This window comes from Physeter macrocephalus, chromosome 6 (assembly GCF_002837175.3).
Source record: "Physeter macrocephalus isolate SW-GA chromosome 6, ASM283717v5, whole genome shotgun sequence".
NCBI lineage: Eukaryota > Metazoa > Chordata > Mammalia > Artiodactyla > Physeteridae > Physeter > Physeter macrocephalus.
The window spans coordinates 58,401,745-58,415,373 of record NC_041219.1 but is presented as its reverse complement, the minus strand read 5'-3'; the positions used below and the strand labels follow the sequence as shown (position 1 = coordinate 58,415,373).

The following is a 13,629-nucleotide window of genomic DNA, read 5'->3' as shown; positions in this document are numbered from 1 at the left end:
ATGGCCCATTAAAGGGGACAGCCTAACTCACAAGGAGCCATCCTACCGTGTGTGATACATGCGTATGGTAAAAATTAAATAGTTTTAAATTGTGCAAAAGAGTCAGGAGTCAGTGCCCTCCCACCCCTGAGGGCCAGCGTGGTTTTCGAGATGTTTTTCCGGAGTTGCGGTGGGTGAGCTATTCCTGGATCAGACAGCAGGTGGCGCTCAAGGCAGAGAATTAGAAAAAAGGGAACTGCCGAGAGTTACTCAACGCATTTCCAGTAACTGCTCCGTCCTCCCCCGCAGGGCGTTCTCCAGCCCCGCTTCCCGTTCCCCGGCCCGGGCCAGGTCCCCTCGGGGCTCAGGTGTCGGCGTCCAGATGCCCGGGCTCAGAGTGGGGGAACTGTCTCTGGGGAAGCCCCATTCCACTCGCTGCCCAGGCAACACGTGAGTGTGCCTGGAGGGGCCGGAGAGGCTGGGGAGGCTGCGGAGGAGGGTGGGGACGCGGGAGGGGACCCAGGGGCGGACGTCTACACACACGGCCTCCAGCAGCCCTCCCCGGGGTGCTCAGGCTCAACGCTCCAGACGGGACCCCGTCGTCACCTTTAAATGTCCCCGGGGCTTCCCTGGCGGTCCAGCGGTGAACACCGGGTGCTCCCACCGCAGGGGCTGCCCTTTGATCCCTGGTCAGGGAACTAAGACCCCACATGCCATGTGGCCAGAAAAATAAAATAAAATAAGAAATGGCCCCCACTTGTACTCCTGTCGCTCCCCCAGGCCCCAGGTGAGGCTGGCTGAAGCAGAAAGCAGCCCCTGCGGGGACGAGACTCTCCAGGGAGGTGGGCAATGGGGGGAAACTCACCTTCCTAGCGCGGGCTGACCAGGAGGCTGAAGGAGTTGGGGTGAGGGGGGCAATAAGGGAGTGGCCAGAGGTGCCCAGGCGTCAAGGGCTGAGGCCGCCGCTGCTGAGCCTTTGCCAGGCCTCCCAGCCCTCAGCACTGCCTGCCCCGTTCATATCTCCGCAGGCCCCAGGCCACAGCCATGTGGTCCCATCTGCCCTCGCCCACCCCCGGGTGGTGGCTGCTCCTCTGGGGAGTCCTCCAGGCTTGCCCCACGCAGGGCTCCGTGCTCTTGGCCCAGCCGCTGCCCCAGAAGCTGACGTCCCCCGGGTACCCGGAACCGTATGTCAAAGGCCAAGAGAGCTCCACGGACATGGAGGCTCCAGAGGGCTTTGCCGTGAGGCTTGTCTTCCAGGACTTCGACCTGGAGCCGTCCCCGGGCTGTGATCTGGACTCCGTCACGGTGAGCTGGGAGGGAGTCTGTGGAGGGAGCCTCCCGGCCTGGAGCCCAGGGGCAGCAGGAGGTGGCCCGCCCCGAAGCGCGAGGCTTAGCTGGGAGGCCAGGCGTACCCAGCGCACAGCCTCCCACCGGAGGCCCGGTGCCGACCTGTGCCCCCTGCCGTCTGGGCCCCATAGACGAGGACCGGGCAGCAGGTCTGGCCCTGCCTTCGGAAGTCTCACAAAGGGCCACACAAATACTGCGAATCCCTGGAGTCAAAAGCAAGAACTCACACATCAGTCGTTAAAAATCCATCATCAAGCATGCTGAGTGCCTGCTCTGTCAGGCTAGGAAGCTGGATGTAAATATAATAAAAGATTAGGTGATATGAGTTTCCCTTAGAGGCGCTATGGCAAAGCCTCACATGTGACAAGGGCATTATTCAGAATAAGGACACTTTAAAAACAGTACTTTACGTTATCTTTTTTTTTTTTTAATAAATTTATTTATTTATTTTTGGCTGTGTTGGGTCTTCGTTGCTGCGCGCGGGCTTTCTCTAGTTGCAGCGAGCGGGGGCTACTCTTCGTTGCGGTGCGCGGGCTTCTCATTGTCGTGGCTTCTCTTGTTGCAGAGCACAGGCTCTAGGTGCGCAGGCTTCAGTAGTTGCAGCACACGGGCTCAGTAGTTGTGGCTCACGGGCTCTAGAGCGCAGGCTCAGTAGTTGTGGCGCACGGGCCTAGTTGCTCCGTGGCATGCGGGATCTTCCCGGACCAGGACTCGAACCCGTGTCCCCTGCATTGGCAGGCGGATGCTTAACCACTGCGCCACCAGGGAAGTCCCTCCATTGTCTTTTGGTTTAAATTTCATTTCTATCCAAATAATACACGCGCATAATTTTTTTGAAAAAAATCAGAGTACGCCAAGGCTTATCATCTCCAGCCTCCTCCCCCTGCCTCCGTTGCTGCTCCCCAGGGCAATTTGTGATCCATGTAGCTGTTTCATCTGGTATTTATGTTCAGAAGTATAAATAATTCCTCTCTTAACTTCCAGCTGTAAAAGATGAGGACTAGCTTTATCTCTCTTAGACCTTCATCACCCATGTTTCCCCTCCCCCATCCTCTCAGTTTACCTCTATTATCGTTTTTAGTTAAAACTATATTCATTTTCTACATCATTATGACTTTGAAATACTCACATCTGCGCACATGGTGTACAATTTCCTTTCTCCAACTTTCGGATTTCCCAGCAGTCAATAACTACGTAGTGTTGGGGGGGTTTGGGGGTTTTTTGTTTTGATTTTTAGTTTGCTGAGTTCTCTCTGTAACAAATCTCCCCCAGACTCTCAGCCAGGAGAGTAGATCTCTCGACATCTTCAAGTACAAATCTCAGTCTCTCGGTCCTCCTTTGCGTTGGTGACATCCCACCCCATCCCACAGGGGGTGACGTCCCTGTGACTTATTTCTTCAGTCTGAGTTCTTTGCTTTCTAAGCCTTCACTTGTCCGGGAGTTCCCTTTTCCCACGTTCCGGAGATTTCCTTTACTTGTCCTGTGTTGGAAGTGACTCTCATCTCCTTCTCTTTCTTGGTTACTCTCTCCTTTTGGAGGAACACATTCTCCTCCAGAAAGGGAAGGAGGGAACACATTTCAGAGGATCTTATATAGCCCTGAATGTCTTAGTTCTCCCCTTACACTTGGTGGATAGTTTATCTGGATTACATTCTAGGTTAGAAGTCATTTTCTCTCAGAATTTTAATGACATTGTCTTCTAGCCCTAGTGTTGTTATAACTCCTGATCCTTAGAGTTTTCTCTCTAGAACTTTCAGCATATTTTCCTTATTACCAGCATTCTGAACTTTCATCAGGATGTGCCTGGATGCAGGTCAGGTCATTTTGTACTCATCGTACAGGGTTCTTTTAACGCAGAGACTCTCTTACTCAAGACCCTTCAATTTGAGAATGTTCTTGTATTAATTTTTAAATCATTTCCAGACATCTACTTTATTTGCTCCTTCTGGAACTCCTAAAATTTCACTGTTGTTAGGTTCTGGACAGATTATCCAGTTTTGTTACCCATTCTGTTCTGTTTTCCATCTCTTTGTCTTTTTGTTCCACTTTCTGGGAGATCTCATTGTAAATACCAACTTTTTAATGATTTTTGTTTTCTGCTAACATTTTTTCACGTCTAAAGGTTCATTCTGATTTTCTAAACGTGCCTTTTTTGAAGAATCTTGTTCTTGTTTCATAGAGGCAATATCTACTCTTTTCCCTCTATTGGGATTATCTTAAAACATTTCTCTGCTTCTTCACCAAATTCCTTTGTACTGTTCCTTTGTTCTGGCCTCTGCTTTTCATGTTGGAGACTTTCCTGCAATGTGTGGTAATCCTTGGCTGTCCATTCATATTTAAGAGTGACACGCAGAACGCTCTTGGATGCTCTGTGTGGATAGCTGAAATCTGTCAAATGACAGGTTTGAAAATCGGGTTATCCACGAGGTGACCCAGATATACTGCTGGGGGCCTCCTGCACATCCACAGCAGAAGGGTGTTCTCTGGTGACAGCCGGTTTCTTCAGAGGAATCCTCCCGTCTCCTGCTTGCCCCGGTTCTGACACCTCCCAGGGATCTGTGATCAGAATCTGCTGCTTTCTGTCGCCCCAGCCCAAGACTCAGGTTACACGTGTCCATCTCCACGCCACCTTCCAAATGCTGTGGGCATCTCTCAGCAGCTATCACCTCCCCTCACCTTTTGGTCCTTGATAACATATCCATTTTTATCCCTCTGCTGTCCTATTAGTGGGATTTGAGGTGGGAGAGGAGATAAATGCATGTATTTATTTCTTCAGATTTAGCTGAAGTCGGGACTACACTTTATTGAACTCAGCCTATGTCTGTCGAGCATCTACAGTGCCCTGTTCGCCTTAGCCTTGAATAATTTTAATCTCAGCCTGACTCTTCCCTTGTCACTGACGGAGTTCGAGCTCTGGAGTAGGATTGTTCCCTCCTTTCTGCTTCCAGAGTAAATCACACACACACACACACATGCACACACACACACACACACACACACCTCGAATGCAGAATTCAACACACTGTAAGCTAGTTCATCTTTTGCCCGTCAGTATCCTCAGCCAGACTCTGGTCTCCTCGGTAGCAGAACTGTGTCTTAATTCACACGGCGCTGTATCCCCAGCACCTAGCACAGCATCTCCCACACAGAACATAATAAACAGCTGTTTGTCAAAGGAATAAAGGAAAGAATGAATGGAACCCGAGCTGGTCACGCGTGTACGACACACAACACAGTGATTTCTGAATGAGCGGGTATTTGGTATCACTTTCCCCACTGCTTTTCTGCAGATACCGGAGAGCTGCCCTAGGACACAGTGGTGTCCTGGCTGGAAGGGGCCTCAACAGACCATTTTATAGGAGAGGAAACTAAGATCTGGGGAGAATGAAGGAATGAAGAGCCAGCAAGAACCCAGGATATGTGGATCAATATGAAAGTCAGCGATAAAATGAGTTGAGCAGTGAGCTGTATGCCCAGGAGAGAGATTAAACATGAAGCGGTGGCCAGGGGAACTCCTTCCAAGGTGCCCTTCCTTGGGTTGGGGAACCCATCGCAAGGCATTTGAGCAGGGCTTTGACTTAAGTTAGGCAGCAGTAGACAGTGTAACCACACCGTGTACATTTTGTGTCCTTAGATTCCATACCTTGCGGGGGCTTCATTTATAGTTTGTGGGGTAAGAGGAGAGACACTCCAAAAGAAGGGCAACAGGGAAGGCCAGGAACCCCAGGGGCTCAGTCTGTGCAGAGGGTCTTCTCGCTTCTCAGATATTGGCCATAGGAAGTTACTCAGAGAAGTGAAATGTGATGGAGGTGGAGGAAGCCGGACGGGAGGGACGAATGTCTGCATATTCATTGATTCAAAGCTGTGATGCTGTAGGTACCATGTTGAGCATCAGGGACTCAGTGGGGAGCAAAATAGATGTAGTTCCTGCCTTCTTAGAACTTATAATCCAGTTATTATAAGTTTCTATTTCAGTTCTTGAAATATTGTGGGCTGTATGAGATAAGCATGGCAGGCTAAAGAAATCTGCTAGGTATCTGGTCATGGATGGAAGAAACCTGGGAGTCAGTAATGGAACAGGAAGCAACTTGAGGAAGGCTCCATGGGGTGGTGCGGTTTCTGGGCCCCAGCGGTATGTAGACCTTCAAGGCGGGGCTGGGGTCCAGGCTGCGGCGTGACCCTGTGACCACCTGTGGTGCGGATTCACCCCACGCCTGCCTGCCCCCCTCCCCTTTCAGATCACAGCCAGTGGAATGGATCCCAGCCGGTTCTGTGGGCAGCAGGGCTCCCTGCTGGGCAGCCCCCCTGGTCAGAGGGAGTTTGTGTCCTCAGGGAACAGTTTGCGGCTGACCTTCCGTGCACCCGCCTCCGAGGACAGGACCCCGGGCGTCCACAAGGGCTTCCTGGCCCTCTACCAAGCCGTGGGTGAGTGAGCCCCTTGGCGTGCAGGGAGGGAAGCCCCTGCCCATAGCCCTGGCCCCTGGCACCTTGAAGTGACAAGTGGAAGCTGAGGCTGGGGGCTCGGGACACCTGGGCGCAGCCCCTTGCTGCCCGGCCCGCCCTGCTGGTGGTGGGTGGTCACAGGGGCACCCAGCTCAGCTCCCGCTCTCGTCTCCCTGCACATTTACAGGCCCAGCACTTGCAGACCATCTCGTTTTTCAAGAGAAGCCCAAAATTCAGATTTTTAAGTGAAATTCTAGATTTTCAAATGGTAACCGCAGGTTTTTTGAAAGATAATACACGCCCACAGTAAAATCTTCCAAAAAATAGTCTTCCTCGAATCTCTGGCCCTTAATTCCTGGCTATTCTGTCCAGAAACGACCCTGGTCTCTATTTCCTGGGTATTCTTCCAAAGACATTCCAAGCCACTCGAATATAAATATTGTGGGGCGTGTGTGTTGCTAATAGTCACAATGTTTTAAATTTGCCATTTTTCATTCAATGATATATATATATATATATATATATATATATATATATATATATATATATATGTTTTTTTTTTTTTTTTTTGGCCGTGCTGTGCAGCTTCTGGGGTCTTCGCTCCCCAATCAGGGATCAAACCCAGGCCCCGGTGGTGAAAGCGCTGAGTCCCAACCACTGGACTGACAGGGAACTGGTTCAATGATACATCTTAAAGATCATCCCCTACACGTGTGGTTAGCATTGCCTAATTCTTTTTAATGACCATACAATATTCCTTTGATTGATGCATCATAATATATTTAATCAGTCCTCCACTGATAGGTATTTTTCTCCCACAAACAGTACTGCTCTGAATATCTTCGTATATACATCTTTGAGCACATATATGAGGATAAATTCTTAGAACTAAAAAAGTGAAAAACATTTGCAATTTTAACTTCGATATCGCTAAATTTCCCTACAAAAGTTTTGCTAATTTACACTCCCACTAACCATGGATGAAGATGCCTGTTTCCCATACCCTACTTTCACAGTTACTTTCAAACTTTTATAGCATTAACAATCTGCAGTGAAAAATAATTCAAATAATAAAAAAAAAGAAGATTGTGCTGGGAGTTCCCTGATGGTCCAGTGGTTAGGACTCAGCGCATTCACTGCCGAGGGCCCGGGTTCAGTCCCTAGTTGGGGAACTAAGGTCCCAGCGAGCCATGCGGCCAAAAAAAAATTTTTTTTTTTATTTAAAACATAAAATTAAAGAAAGACTGTGCAGGTCAAACTAAATATGGCCACGGACCAGAATCAGTCCCTGGGTTGCCAGCTGGCAGTTCTGGTCTCTGTCCTGTTGACCTCTGTTTTCCTTCAGGTATGAATCAAAGTCAGCCCATCAGCCAGGCCAGTGGGGACCCTGAGGCCATCAACACACCTGGAGACGACTCCACTGAGATCCAGAGCCACTGCCAGGAGCCCTACTATCAGGCTATGCCCGCAGGTGAGTCCCCACCTGCTGAAGAACCAGCTCCTGCCTGCCTCACTGCCCGCAAGAGGTCTGAAGCCTCTTGCAGCCCCTCCTCCCAATTCTGAGCCTGTTCTGTGCCTCCCTCATTTCACTCCCAGGGACACTCACCTGCACCGTCCAGGTGCCCTGGAAGCTGACACAGGAAAGGGAGGAGGTTCCTCGCTGTGTGCCTGGTGAGTGGGGACCTGTGGCACCAAGACGATGGCCACTTACGAGACAAGCCTCAGCTGTGGCACGGGGCCTGTCTCAGGGCGCAGGACAGCCGTAGAATAGAAAGGGGGAGGTGAAGGCAGGAAGTGAGGAAGAAAAGGGGAACCAAGAAGGCCCAGAAAAGGAGAAGGAAGGAGCTCATCCCTTCTCCTTCGAGGATCAAGGGATAACTGGGAAACAAAAAGCCAGGAGGAAGTTAATCAGAGGGACAGATGAGTTGAAATAAGAGAAAACCCTCTTTTGACGTGGTCCGCTTTAACGATACACAGACAGGCTCTCTGTCCCCGAAACCCTTCCCTGCCTTGATGCCACAGCGCCAGAAAGCCCAGCATTTTTTAAAAAAAATTTTTGTGAGATAAAATTCATATAAGATAAAAATCACTATTGCAAAGTGTACAGTTCAGTAAGTTTTAGTGTATTCACCATGTTGTGCAACCATTTACTACTTATTCTAGAACATTTCCATCACCCCAAAAAGAAACTCCAACTCTCCCTTCTCCCATCTCCTGGCAACCGCTAACTACTTTCTATCTCTATGGATTTTATGCTGGACATTTTATGTCAATGGACTCATATACTAGCCTTTTGTGTCTGGCTTCTTTCATCTAGCGTAACGTTTTCAAGGTTCATCCACGTTGTAGCATGTATCAGTACTCGATTCCTTTTCTTTTCTTTTGTTTTTTTGGCTGAGCTGTCCGGCGTGTTGCATCTTAGTTCCCCAAGCAGGAATCAAACCTGCGCCCCTTGCAGTGGAAGCAGGGAATCTTAACCACTGGACCGCCAGGGAAGTCCCAGTACTCTATTCCTTTTCATGGCTGAATAGAATTCCACTGTACAGATAGACCACATTTTGTTTATCCATTCATAGGTTGATAGACATTTGGGTTGTTTTCACTTTTTGCCTTTTATGAATATTGCCGCGGTGAGCATTCTTGTACAAGTTTCTGTTTGAACACACGTCTTCAGGTCTCTTGGGTACAGACCTAGGAGTGGAATTGTTGGTTCACATCCTAACTCTGTTTAACTTTTTGAGGAACAGCCACACTGTTTTCCACAGTGACTGCACCATTTTACATTCCCACCAGCAATAGATGAGGGTTCAGGTCCACCATTTTGGGGTTCGTTGGCGGGGGTTGGTGTTTTTAATATTTTGGCCCAGCCTAGCGGCTTGTGGGACTGTAGTTCCCCCACCAGGGATGGAACCGGCACCCTCGGCAGTGAAAGCACAGAGTCCTAACCACTGGACCGCCTGGGAATTCCCTCAGGTCCACCATTTTTGAAACCCAGTTTTCTGAGTCAGACATGCCTTTCTAACCCAATCTGAGTACATTTCTCAGGTTTTACTCCTGAGCCACAGAAAGCTCTAGGGGCAGAGCCTGACATAGTGCTTTGGGAGGGGGAGATGTTAAAAATGGAGAAATGGGACTTCCCCGGTGGCGCAGTGGTTGGGAGTCCGCCTGCCAATGCAGGGGACACGGGTTTTGAGCCCTGGTCCGGGAGGATCCCACGTGCCGTGGAGCAGCTAGGCCCGTGCGCCACAACTACTGAGCCTGCGCTCTAGAGCCCACGAGCCACAGCTACTGAGCCCGTGCGCCTAGAGCCTGTGCTCCACAGCAAGAGAAGCCTACGCGCCGTAAGGGTAGCCCCAGCTCGCCACAACTAGAGAAAAGCCTGCGCACAGCAACGAAGACCCAGTGCAGCCAAAAATAAATAAATAAATAATTTTATTATTTTTTTTTAAATGGAGAAACGACCCAGAAACAAGGACAGGAGACACTGAAGACAAACCCTGCTTGCTGCACGATTTTGCTCAAAGAAGGTCCCACCAAGAGTCTAAAAAAGTGGCTTAGGACTTCCCTGGCGGTCCTGCGGTTCAGACTCTGCATTTCCACTGCAGGGAGCACCGGTTCCATCCCTGGTCGGGGAGCTAAGGTCCTGCATGCCTCGCGGTGTGGCAAAAAAAATAAATAAATAAGAATTAAAAAGTGGCTTTAAGATGGCTGAGGAGGCAGGAGAAAGAGCACTTCACAGACGCAGGGTTTCCGATGCGGCGGCTGGTTTCTCACTTCACCCCTCCTCTCTCGCAGTCTGCGGGCGGCCGGTCATCCCCATCGCCCAGAACGGGGAGCCCGTTGGTGCCTCCAGGGCTGAGCCGGGCACCTTCCCCTGGCAGGCCTTGACCAGCATCTACGGCCGAGGCGGCGGGGCCCTGCTGGGCGACAGGTGGATCCTCACCGCTGCCCACACCGTCTACCCCAAGGACGGCACCTTCCTCGGGAAGAGCCGGCGCGCGGAGGTGTTCCTGGGCCACACGGACGTCGACGAGCTGCTGGAGCTGGGCGGCCACCCGGTGCGCCGCGTGGTCGTGCACCCAGACTACCGCCCGGACCAGACCCACGACTTCCACGGCGACATCGCCCTCCTGGAGCTGCGGCACAGCGTCCCCCTGGGCCCCCACCTCCTGCCGGTCTGCCTGCCCGACCGCAAGGCCCTGTACCGCCCGGGCCTGGTGGGCTACGTCAGTGGCTTCGGCGTGGAGAGCGGCTGGTTGACCACGGAGCTGAAATACTCCCGGCTGCCCGTGGCCCCGAGGGCGGCCTGCGAGGCCTGGCTCCGAGAGAAGCGGAGGAGCGAGGTGTTCTCCGGCGGCATGTTCTGCGCCGGGGACAGCACGCGGCCGCAGAGTGTCTGCCAGGGGGACAGTGGTGGTGCCTACGTGGTGTGGGACGATCGTGCCCGTCGCTGGGTGGCCACGGGCATCGTATCCTGGGGCATTGGGTGTGGCAAGGGGTACGGCTTCTACACCAAAGTGCTCGACTACGTGGACTGGATCAGGGGAGTGATGGGCGGGAAGGATGACCCCGGGCTGCGGAGCAGGGGCTCCCACCGGGGAGCCCAGACGGGAGAGGGTTGGGTGGAGGCCTGAGCCCCGGGCGTGGGCCGGTGGGGACAGAGGTTCCTGTTCAGGTCACAGCTGCAGCAAACCACTGAGCCAGAGAAATCCTCCGCCTCCCTCAGCCCCCTTCTCCTCACCCTCCACCACCCACCCGTCTCCTCCTGGGGTTTCCGCCTTGAACTCCATCCCCCGGGGCACGGCGTCTTCTGCACTCTCCCGAGAGCCGGTCACCTCATCCTCCTGTTCAAGTGCAGTGTGGGAAAGTAGTCTCAGTTCATTTCATTTCTGAAACACTTCAAAGCCCCTGTGGTCGACCTTCAAATAGTCAAATAGTCTTGGCTTCGCCTGGCACGACTCCTTGGCTGCAATTATAGTCACAGCTCTTTACGTTGTTTTGTATCTTCTTATATCGGGCGCCTCCCGTGTGTTACTTCACTGACTCCTCACACCAGCTTTGCAAAGGATGAGTTATTATCCACGTTTTACCAAGGAGGAAACTGGAGCTCAGCGAGATGAAGGGACTTTTCCAAACCCCACAGCTGCTACGGGATGACGAAGGCATGTCCTTTCCAGTACACCTCGACAGCTCTCAGGTGTCCTCAAGACCTACTGTATCGCCCACTCCCCGATCCCCGCATCCTTTTAGATTCTCCCTCCTGGGAATTCCTGCCTCGATGAAGTGAAGCTGACGACAGCCGGCTCACACTTTCCTGCTGGCCGCACTCCTGCAGACACCTCGGTGAGCCCAGCCCTGGGCTGGACGGTGCTGCAGGCACCCCCAGTGCTGCTGGACACCCCGGGCCACGTCCCCAACGTCAGGCACACGGCTCCCCCTGAAAAGACCAGCTCTTTCATTTTTAGTAAGGACTTGATGTCACTTACAGTAAAAGACACAAGTAAAATACAGTTGTTCAAATGGAAAACAAATAAAAAGACACAAATAAACAATCGTTCAACTGGAAATAGAAGACAAATACATAAAACAGAAGAGACCAAATTTGCTAGACTTCAAGGTCAAGTTAGCTATATGGTTAAAGGTTACATTTATCTTTGAAAAAAATAGCAGGATTCAAAGTTATACATACATGTGGTTACTTAGTTTTTTTTTGTTGGTTTTTTTTTTTTTGCGGTACGCGGGCCTCTCACCGTTGTGGCCTCTCCCGCCGCGGAGCACAGGCTCCGGACGCGCAGGCTCAGCGGCCACGGCTCACGGGCCCAGCCGCTCCGCGGCACGCGGGATCCTCCCGGACCGGGGCACGAACCCGCGCCCCCTGCATCGGCAGGAGGACCCTCAACCACTGCGCCACCAGGGAAGCCCTACTTCGATTTTTTAAACCTATACCTAGTACAGAATACTCAAAATATTAATCTGAGGGGTTTTTAGTGGTATAATTTTGGCTGTGTTGTTTTCCCCTATGTTCCACTAAATTTTATTTAATGAGTATATATTAGTTTTATTTGTCTTAGGCATGCGGGCTTCAGTAGTCGTGGCTCGCGGGCTCAGTAGTTGTGGCTCACGGGCTCTAGAGCGCAGGCCCAGTAGTTGTGGCACACAGGCTCGATTGCTCCGCGGCACGTGGGATCTTCCCAGACCAGGGTTCGAACCCGTGTCCCCTGCATTGGCAGGCGGATTCTTAACCCTGTCTTCTTTATTTTTATTATTGAGAACATGATGAGTTTCTCCCTGCCGAGGCAAAAAAATATATACCTATACATATCTACATGTCTGTATCTATACATCTAGATCTAGACATGTCTAGATATAGATAGATACAGGTAGATATAGGTACAGGTATATAGATATATAGATGTAAATATATCCACAGAGGGAAACATACCATTATGTTAAGAGAGAAACTTTTTTTCTCCCCAGAATCAAATCTCAAAAGGAATGATCAATATAACAATGTCTTCAATACTGGTTTGAAGACAAATGCCCGAGCAACCTTCCCATGACCGTTTCTTCTTGCTGTCCCTGGTGCACATCAAGGGTGTGACACAACATGGAAGTCGAGGTTATTTTGTATGGCTGGGCAGCGTGGGAATCCGACTGGGACCGAGCCAATGGGGTCCAAGCTTGTCAGTTTCCAGTCATGCTACACGGTACCAGGACAGAACTCAGAATCCCTAGGAGGAATGGGAGAGTTTCTGCCAAGACTTACCTTCTTGGACCACCTCCTCTACCTGTATATCTGCCATCCTGCCCCGTGGTAAACACACAGCACACACATACTGCTGTCCAGATACTAGTGTGCAATTTGCTAGACAAGGTTCCCCTTCTTTCTTGCCTCCTGACCTGCTCCTTATCCTTCTTCCCTATCTTTTGTCCTTCCTCACCTGACAAGGCCACGGATCATGCCGTGGATCATGTCATGGATCAGCCCTGCCGGCAGAGTCATTCCTCAGCTCTGACATATAAACCTGCTGGAAATCCTCCAACCCTCCAACCTGGGCTGATCTGGCCTCTCCCATGTGCCTGCTCTCCAGCTACATTCAGTGATGACGTGGTCACTGCCTAATGGGAAGCTGCCCCATCTTCGTGAGCCCAGTGCCTGGGAAAGTGCCTGGCACTTTAAATAGGTAGCTTCCAAATGGATAAGTGAGCGGGTGGGTGGGTGGAGAGATGGAGGGATTAATCTAATAGGGGAAACAAGCAGGATGGACTGCAGAGGTCTGAGAACTCAGAGGCCTGTTCTGGATCTGTGTCTCCCTGCGGAGCACACCGCCATAGGGTCTCTGAGCCCTGGAGAGTTGAAGAAAGTCTTCCCCAAAGAGCAAAGGTTTAAAACAGAACACGATGGCCTGGAGGACAAGAGAGACAAGAGCCCTTTCTCCCTCCCAGGGGCCTGGCCTTCTCTCAGAAAAGACCAAGTCACCAGTGGTCTACAGCCACACTGTTTGCCCAGCCCTAGGCAGCTGTGACACTCAGGGGCTCAAGCTCTTGACCAGTTTCTGAGGATAAGAGGATGTGTCTATCCTGTCCTCAGCTGCCCTTGCTTCTCTAAGAGACAAGTTCATTGGCAGGCCTGAGTTCACTGAGGTGGGGAAGAAGGGTCTTAGAGCCTGGGGCTTCCCTGGTGGCGCAGTGGTTTGGAGTCCGCCTGCCGATGCAGGGGACGCGGGTTCGTGCCCCGGTCCGGGAAGATCCCACACGCCGTGGAGCGGCTGGGCCCGTGAGCCATGGCCGCTGAGCCTGCGCGTCCGGAGCCTGTGCTCCGCAACGGGAGAGGCCACAACAGTGAGAGGCCCGCGTACC

The 13,629-nt window shown here is 51.5% G+C and overlaps 1 protein-coding gene across 2 annotated transcripts; it reads left to right on the top strand.

The window, feature by feature from the left end:
• Positions 1-257: 257 nt before the first annotated feature.
• C1RL (complement C1r subcomponent like) lies at positions 258-11,428 on the top strand. 2 transcript variants are annotated; one of them, XM_007108314.3, is made up of 6 exons: positions 258-429; positions 1,008-1,284; positions 5,565-5,751; positions 7,115-7,240; positions 7,366-7,440; positions 9,565-11,428. In XM_007108314.3, exons 1-6 carry the CDS (start codon positions 362-364, stop codon positions 10,401-10,403), a joined length of 1,572 nt encoding a protein of 523 aa, XP_007108376.1. In that variant the 5' UTR covers positions 258-361; the 3' UTR covers positions 10,404-11,428. The 2 variants fall into 2 exon arrangements, with proteins under 2 accessions (XP_007108376.1, XP_028346781.1); XM_028490980.2 differs by lacking the exon at positions 7,366-7,440.
• The last annotated feature ends 2,201 nt before the right edge of the window (positions 11,429-13,629 follow it).

Bases quoted from the DNA above. Each gene is read 5' to 3' on its own strand.
- C1RL (XM_007108314.3), top strand. From the start codon at position 362: ATGCCCGGGCTCAGAGTGGGGGAACTGTCTCTGGGGAAGCCCCATTCC. The intron at 430-1,007 runs GTGAGTGTGCCT...ATATCTCCGCAG, and splicing joins ACTCGCTGCCCAGGCAACAC to GCCCCAGGCCACAGCCATGT. The intron at 7,441-9,564 runs GTGAGTGGGGAC...CCTCTCTCGCAG, and splicing joins GGTTCCTCGCTGTGTGCCTG to TCTGCGGGCGGCCGGTCATC.